Source organism: Lygodium microphyllum, chromosome 28, assembly GCF_053477565.2.
Source record: "Lygodium microphyllum isolate KBCC chromosome 28, Lygodium_microphyllum_v1.1.10, whole genome shotgun sequence".
Lineage (NCBI taxonomy): Eukaryota > Viridiplantae > Streptophyta > Polypodiopsida > Schizaeales > Lygodiaceae > Lygodium > Lygodium microphyllum.
In genome coordinates this window covers 36,938,208-36,946,369 of record NC_141162.1, presented here as the reverse complement: position 1 = coordinate 36,946,369, position 8,162 = coordinate 36,938,208, and the positions used below count along the sequence as shown (strand labels likewise).

Genomic DNA, 8,162 nt, shown 5'->3' with positions numbered 1-8,162 from the left:
CCCAATCGCTTCATCGCCGGGTCTATTGGAGCATGGGATGATGTCTAGGGAGAGATACCACCATCAATTGCCTGTCGACCTGTGGCAACAACAGCAGCAGCAACAATAGCGACTTTCACAAATGCATCGGCATCAGCATCATTCATCTCGTGCATCAAGAAGAGAGAGACAAAAGAAGAGACACCAAGAAGGAGGAAGCATCCGATTTAAGAAAAGCGTGCTGCATAAGTGCCCTATTTTGTAGGGTTTGTTTTGGGGTCCTCTGAGAGAAACAAAGAGCAAAGAAAGGGGATATGAACAAAATCACCCTAGAATAAGAGAGAGTGGGCCGCTTGATACCCAGACCTCCATCAATTAACAGAGAGAGATGATGCATTGGTAGGCTGTTCAGAGGATTTTGCAGTTTCTACAAAGGACTCCTAATCTTGGAATCTATTATCCCATTGGTACAAGTACTATAGACTTGGTACTTACAGGATGGAATGATTCCAATTGGGCTGGTGATGTGGATCATTGGAGGTCCACGACAGGTTATTGTTTTATCTTGGGTGCTAGCAAGAAGCAACCCACGATTGCCCTCTCTTCAACTGAGACAGAGTATTGAGCGGCATCTTCTACTACATGTGAGACAGTGTGGCTTCGCAAGCTCCTGGAGGAGCTTGCCAGCCCACAAACAAGTCCTATTGTTTTGCAGTGCGACAATGAGAGTTGCATGGCCTTGGTCAGGAATCCTGCGTTTCATACTCGGAAGAAGCATATTGAGATCCAATACCATTTCATTTATGAGAAGATCCTAGATGAGACCATTTCCTTGGTCCATTGCAAGATAGAGGACAATCTTGCAAATTTGTTTACCAAGGCACTTCCCCAAGCTTTACTTCGACAGCAGTCGGGATCCCTTAGCCCTCTACCATGTCCAAGATCTGAGAGGGGGTGTTAGAGATTGGCATTCCTTGGACATAAATTCAGATCTGAGCAGTTTCGCAGCAGTTTCTCCAGGCAGTCCACGTGGCAATCTATCTGTACAGCAGGCGGCAAGGAGCACAAGTGCCACATGGCATAGTCAGCCAAGTTTGCTGCAGTTGGACAGTGCAGGTCAGACAACTGCTATCCAATCAGCGACCTGCATTATTTTTGGCATTTTTCTTGGCCTTGATTTCAGCAATCTCCAACAGTTGTTTTCATAGATTTCAAGCTACAAGCCGTGGAGAGTGCCCTCAGGGCTGACAAGGATAGATCTTCGAGGTGGAGACTTACGCAAACTCTGCACCTGTGTATATTTCTGCATCCTTATACAGCATTCTTCACTGCAGATTTTCTGTGTTTAACGCTCATTCTCTCTCTCTCTCTCTGTTCACCCTTTGTCTTGATCCATACGCTTCCGCATTGCTTCACTTTGACACAAAGAAGGGTTTCGATTCATACAAATCAAAAGGGTTAAATAAACTTGATATTGGACCTAGCTGTAATAAAGATGAGGATTTATCACTCATCTCAAATGTGGTATGTCCTCCCTGAGTGGAAAGGTGGCTGGGCTCACCAGTAGAGTGTGACTGATCCATAGCTCATGTTGGATTGTACATTGAAGACAAAGGAGTATTGTATTCTATGAATTCATGTCCCTGAGAAGGCACGACAGGTTCCCGAGAAAAAGGTGGCTCAGCCATTGTGAATTGGTTTACATGTCGCTTATGTCACTCACACAAACCAAGCCTTCACGGTAGCTATAGGATACTCTTCAGCAAAGCACCAACTCCGATACCATGTCAAGATATGTTAGGGTTTGCACTGAGAAAATGCAGAATGTATGAACACAATTAAAACATAATAACTCAGATAAAAAAATACAAAACACAAAAAAAAGGAAGAGTGAAAATTGATGAACGGATGAATGTTGAATCATGAATGAATGAAAAAGATGATACAATATGATGCTCACACAGCACAGATGTTCAGCAATCACTAACTTTCATGGGAGCAGCAGGCTGAGGGAGAGCCTCTGACAGTGTCTTTCTCCATGTACCAATCCCAAGGACATTAGTAACCACCAAATCTGATGAAGATGCTGCTGTCCCTGATCAAACCATAGGGCTGGATGGAGTCGCCAGGTAGAAAACAGGTCACAGCTTGTTGCTGCATGAAAACGCAGCAGGTGATGATGAAACATAGATCAGGATCATGACACCTGGCTGGGAATCAGGTAGCGGATGCTGCAAAACAAGTCACTTGGCTGTGGATGAGCTCAAACCAGCAGCAGGACAGGTCACCTGATGTAGATGAGTGATGTAGACGCTGGTAACCAGGTCATGACAACTAAAACAAGGTGAAGTTGCCTGTAAACAGCAATAGATTGGCAGCTGATGTGGTGAATCATGATGGTGACAGCGGTGGATGCAAAGGGCAGGCAAATGAATACATCGGATAAGAGTGGCAAGCACACCGAGTCCATTTTATAGAACTATTGGAGCCAGAAGAAATCTTGTGTGTCGTATAACTGTCTTTGAGTGTCATACAAAATGACTAAAATACCTATTTGGGGGTATTTCAACAAGCTGAAAAATGCCAGAAAAACAGGATAATGTAAAGGCAATATTTGGTGGCTCAACATGCTAAGCTTCTGAAAGAGTAGAGTTGATGTTACATAGACTTTTGAGCACGTGACAATATCTGTAGTAAGTCTGTTGGCTCTTCCAGTAAATAATAGCTATTTGAGGTGCAATAGAGTTTGATACAGGAGAATCGAAAGAAAACATCCATCATCCAGTCAAATTTCCTCAATATTACAGTCACACTTCACCCTCTCCTTCTGTTTAGCAGCAGAAATTCACAGGATGTAAAGATAACTATTCTTCCACCATTTCACAAAAGGCCATAGGTGTTCTCATATTGTAAACACATGAACCCCAAGATAAAATTGCCAGGCTGCCAGTAATGGTTCACTTCTGCAAAGAGAGAAAAGGACACGGTTCTAATTATGGTGTTTGAAGTGGCTTCCTTAACCCACAACTTGCTGATTTCCTTTCCATTTACCATGTTCAATATTACGCCAGAACCGATTGGAAGTGCGATTGCTGAAAGAATGTTTACAACTGCAAGTCTAAGGAAAAGACCTATTTGTACTGAAACTTCATTTCAGAAATCACTTTTAGCAGCCTCCATTTTTCTCTGTTTTAGCCCACCACATAATCTGGGATGGCTACCCTACAATATGCATATTTAAAGCTTTCCTGATATCGAAATTGCAAAGCTTCAAATAAGCATCATAAAACTTTACTTGGAATATTCAGTTGAGTTCGGACATTTTGCACTTGTGAAGGAGCATATTTACAAGCCATTTAACTGAAAGATTGGCCACTATGATGGTTTATCATCACAAATGGATGCTTCAAGTCTGTTAAAACCTTCCACTATGTAACAGCTGTTTGAGATGCCTTCAGAATATCAAGGGGAAACAGGGACCAAACACTCTTCCTCCACATGACAATTACACTCCACCAACCAAATGGAACCAAGCTACACAACTTGCATGTACTCTTTGCTGGTGTGCAATCTGAACCACTCCGTTCATCCCCAACCAAGGAAGAAGTAGCATCACGTATATAGCATTCCTCTCATTCAACATCTTCAGTGTTAACCCTTGTCAGCCAATTGCAGTCTTTGAAACATGAACCCTGTTATCTTTGACTCTGATGCATATGCTTTCCTCCCTTTCTGAAGGCGCAAACATCAACAGAGCTTGAATATTGCCACCGTAAATTTGTTTCTGCCAACTATAAAAGGCCATGATTCTGTTGCATCATTCTCCATGAATTATTTTTTACATGTTTTTTCCAATCTCATAGCCTCAATTTTGTGTGCATCCTCCTGCATACCAGCATCAGAGTAGATGTTTGCCATAGAGACATATATTGAGGGATCTGTTTCATCTAGCTGCACTGCATGTTCAAATGCTGTTCTTCCAAGCTGCACATTTCTCCACTTTTGGCAAGCTGCCAATACAATATGCCACAACACGAGATCAGCACAGATTGGCATCTTCAGTATCATAGAGATTGCCTTCTCTAGTTGGCCTGCACGGCCAAGTAGATCCACCATGCATGTGTAGTGCTCTAGACTGGGAATGATGCCATAGTCATCTATCATGCTGTCAAAGTACATCTGCCCCTTATTGGTTAAACCTGTGTGAGTGCATGCCTTTAGCACACTCTTGAATGTAGACAGGTTTGGCTGTATATCTTCACCTAACATTTTTTCAAGGAGTTGGAAAACATCTTCAGTCTCTCCAACCTGGGCATGTCCTGCAATTAGTGCATTCCATGACACTACATCCCGTTTAGAAACTTTGTCAAACAACTCATGTGCTTTATCAAATAAGCCACATTTGGCATACATATCAACCAATGCAGTACTGACAATGGGATCTGATTCCAATTCCACATTTCTGGCAATGTCAGCGTGAATTTCTTGACCCCTCTCTATGGCACCTATGCTAGCACAAGCTTTCAGGCTGCAAACAATTGTAATGATATCTGGCTGGATGCCTTCCAACCGCATTTGTTCTAAGCACTTCAAAGCTTCCTCACCAGGGCCATGTTCTGCATAACCACTTATTAATGCATTCCACAAGACTATATCTCGAACAGGCAGCTTGTCAAACACTTCCTGAGCTTTTTCGAGTATGCCAAATGTGGAATACATGTCAACCAATGCAGTGCCAACAACAAGATCTCTTTCCATAAACCCTTTCATAGCCATCTGAGCATGTATTTCTTGGCCCTTGTCAGTGGCTCCTATGCTGCTACATGCTTTGAAGATAGATGAATAGGTGAAAGCATCTGGCGAGACATCCTCACGTTGCATAAGTTCAAAGCAGTTCAATGCTTCCTCACCATACCCGTGTTCAGCATATCCTGTAATGAGTGAATTCCAGGAAATGATGTCCCGGAATGGGAGCTTGTTAAAAACTTCCTGCGCTCTATCGAGTGAGCAACACTTGCAGTACATATGAACCACTGCAGTGCCTACAAGATGATCTGTTTCCAACAGCCCTCTTCTAGCAATCTCATTATGTAATTCATGGCCTTTATCTATGGCCCCTAGAGAACCGCAAGCTTTCAAGCAAGAAATGTACGTCGCAGTATTTGGAGAAATTCCCTCAAGTCGCATTTGGTTGAAGCAGTTAACTGCTTCCTGACTGTATCCATATTGCATATACCCTGAGATAAGTGCAGTCCATGACATTACATTTCTTGATGGAAGGTCATCAGAGACTTCTTGTGCTTTCTCGAGCAGGCCACACTTTGCATACATGTCAACCAGCTCAGGGCCTATACAAACATCTCTTTTTAGCAACCCATTTCGTAAAACTTCAGTATGTATCTCTTGCCCCTTAGTTGTGTTTCCAATCCTTCCACATGCTCTCAAAATCCAGACCAAAGTTATAGCATCTGGTGAGATGCCCTCATCTTGCATCCTGTCAAAGCAGATGAGTGCTTTTTCACTCTGGCCTTGCTGGACATATCCTGCAATAAGTGCTGTCCACGCGACTACATCACGAACAGGAAGCCTGTCAAACACCTCCTGCACTCTATCAAGGCGGCCACACTTTGCATACACATTTACAAGGGTACTTCCAAGAAAGGCATCTTTCTCAAGCAACCCTTGCCTTAAAATCTCAGCATGTATCTCTTGACTCTTGCCTATGGCTCCTAATCTTCCACAAGCTTTCAAGCTCCAAGTAAAGGTGATGGCATCGGGGGAAACTCCCTCAACTTGCATTTGATCATAATAATTGAGAACTTCTTTGTAATATCCCTGTTGATAGTATCCTGCAATCAGCGTGGTCCAGGAGACTGCATCTCGAAGAGGAAGCTTGTCAAATACCTCTTGTGCTTCTCCAAGAGAACCACATTTTGCATACAAACCAATCAAGGTGCTGCCAATAAATGCATTTTTGCCCACTAGATCCCTTCTAGCAATGTGAGAGTGTATCCTGCGGCCCGTTTCCAGGTCCTTGAGCTCAGCACAGACCTTAAGTAAGGAAACAAAAGTGGATGCATTTGTAAGGACAGAATCATCATGTTGAATCTGTTCATACAGGAGAAAAGCACGATGTGCATCCCCACATCGAACATAACCTGCAATGAGAGAATTCCAGGCCATCTCATCCCGGGAGGTTGAGCGTTGAAAGAGCTGCTGGGCATGGGGTATGCACCTGGCATTTGCAAAAACGAAGGTGAGGAGGCTACTGAGGGATGGAATGGCATCCAGCCCATAGCAACACATGGAACTGTGCAGCTGCAACAGTGCAGAAGGGTGGGTCCTGTCCAGTTTGCACCTGCGTAAGATGGATGCAAGGTGGTCAACAGAGGGCAACCCATCATCTTCAGGGCTAAGAAACATCCACTGTCCAGCACTGTCATCGTCCTTGTCAGTGACACGGGGTTCGTGCACAGCAAGAGGGAGCTCTGTTTTCTGCAGGCCATGATTCCTTAATACCCTGCATCCTGTGTTGTTGTCCCACCATTGACTAGTTGGCGGTGGTAATGATGATGATCCTGAGATTGAGGGAGATGAAGTTTGAGCTGCTACCTGCGGATAGCAGGCCAACATTCCCACTGCTGCAGAGCCTTTTGCCTCTCTCTCACATGCACCTCCAGATTGCAACAGCCCCAGCTACCGATCACACACCAGTTGACAGGTGATAAATATCCATAAGCCTGCAATTCCACAAGCTATCAGTCTTATTCTCCAATGAACCTTCTTCGATATTTGAAATGTAACTCATATGTGTTGATCAATGCCAGTTGGAGGAATTCCCACTCATTGCAATATGTTTCATTATAACATCTTTCATCTATACTAGGCGCTCCGCGCCTAAACTCACCCGGGCGGGCGCGATTTTTGCGCGCGGGGGCGGGTACTGGACGCGTGGCACCTACCCCCTCATTCTCTTTTTTTTTCTTGTGGTGGAGGTGGGGGGCTGCCACGTGGCACCCGCCCCCCACCTCTCGTTAACTAATAGTATAGATTTATATATCTGTACTCTCTCTTATTTTCACATTCCCGAGAAGCCAATACATAGTCTTCACGAGAAAATATCACTTTATTTTTAAAATTTATTTTTCCAATGCTTTTAAAAATCCAACTTGCATGGTAGATTCAAACACCGCTCTTTGCTAAAATAGCAAGTAGTAACTCTTCTCTTTCTTTCTCTCTCTCTTTTTCAAATTCACTTGCTCAACGTTAATAATTCTCCTTTCCTACAAGTTGTATTATCTTCAAGGAGTCCTTTCGGTGCTCTCTCTCTCTCTCTCTCTCTCTCTCTCTCTCTTTACACACACAAACACACAACCAGATTGTCTGAGAGACTCTAACAAAGACAAAGACATTTGAGTACCATCAATACTGATATCCCAATTTCTTCATCCATCACATCCCTTGACCACAACAACCTACAATGGTCATCTACTTCTTAAGGGGCCACCATGCTTACTTCATCAATACTACAAGTCTTCATCTAGTTCTTCTTCACCAACTCTATATCAACAATGAGGCAAGGCACTTTCAAGGTTCAAGGCTCAATCTTCCACTTCCATGTGTACACTTCAGTGCACAATTCCATTCTTTGAGCCAAGTCTATTATTCTTAATCAACCTTTAGATCTCTTATACTTCCACTTTGATTTTGTAAGGCTCCTAGCCAACTTATTTGACATTGTATTATTCCAGAAGGAGAGTAGAAGAAAAGCACACACAAAAAAAAAGAGAATGATACAAAAAAAAAACACGTTGGAAGAAAAAAAAAGGACAAGTGAGAAAAAAAGTGCAAGTGCTTACCAAAAGTTGAGATTGTCACTGCTTTTAGCAAAGGGGACCTTGTTTATTTTCCAAGGACCAGCAAGCAACCTGTCTTAGAGTTAGATCAAAACCCTAGTGTGGACGGCCAGAGAGTTCTGAAGGAGCTACTCAAGGCGCATGAGGACAAGAGAGAACCACTTAGTGTGAATCCCCTTGGTACCAAAGTAAAGCCCAAGGTGGCTAGGACCATGGAAATAGCTTCTCAAGCTATTAGGAAGAGAAATTCATCTAGAAGGAATAGGAGACCTAGGGCATATAATTGAAAGTGTCATTGAAGAGCTAGCATAAAGCCGCGATGGGTTC

General features: G+C 43.3%; 1 protein-coding gene across 2 annotated transcripts; it reads right to left on the bottom strand.

Annotated features, from left to right (window-relative positions):
• Positions 1 to 320: 320 nt before the first annotated feature.
• On the bottom strand, positions 321 to 6,795 carry LOC148011357 (pentatricopeptide repeat-containing protein At2g03380, mitochondrial-like). 2 transcript variants are annotated; one of them, XM_087670113.1, is made up of 2 exons: positions 1,968 to 6,795; positions 321 to 1,788 (listed from the first exon to the last, which is right to left on the bottom strand). In XM_087670113.1, exon 1 carries the CDS (start codon positions 6,610 to 6,612, stop codon positions 3,811 to 3,813), a length of 2,802 nt encoding a protein of 933 aa, XP_087526239.1. In that variant the 5' UTR covers positions 6,613 to 6,795; the 3' UTR covers positions 321 to 1,788; positions 1,968 to 3,810. The 2 variants fall into 2 exon arrangements, with proteins under 2 accessions (XP_087526239.1, XP_087526241.1); XM_087670115.1 differs by lacking the exon at positions 321 to 1,788 and having other exon boundaries at positions 1,820 to 6,506; positions 6,592 to 6,795.
• Positions 6,796 to 8,162: the final 1,367 nt, after the last annotated feature.

Excerpts from the sequence above, each read along its gene's own strand:
- LOC148011357 (XM_087670113.1), bottom strand. The coding sequence starts at position 6,612 with ATGTTGGCCTGCTATCCGCAGGTAGCAGCTCAAACTTCATCTCCCTCA.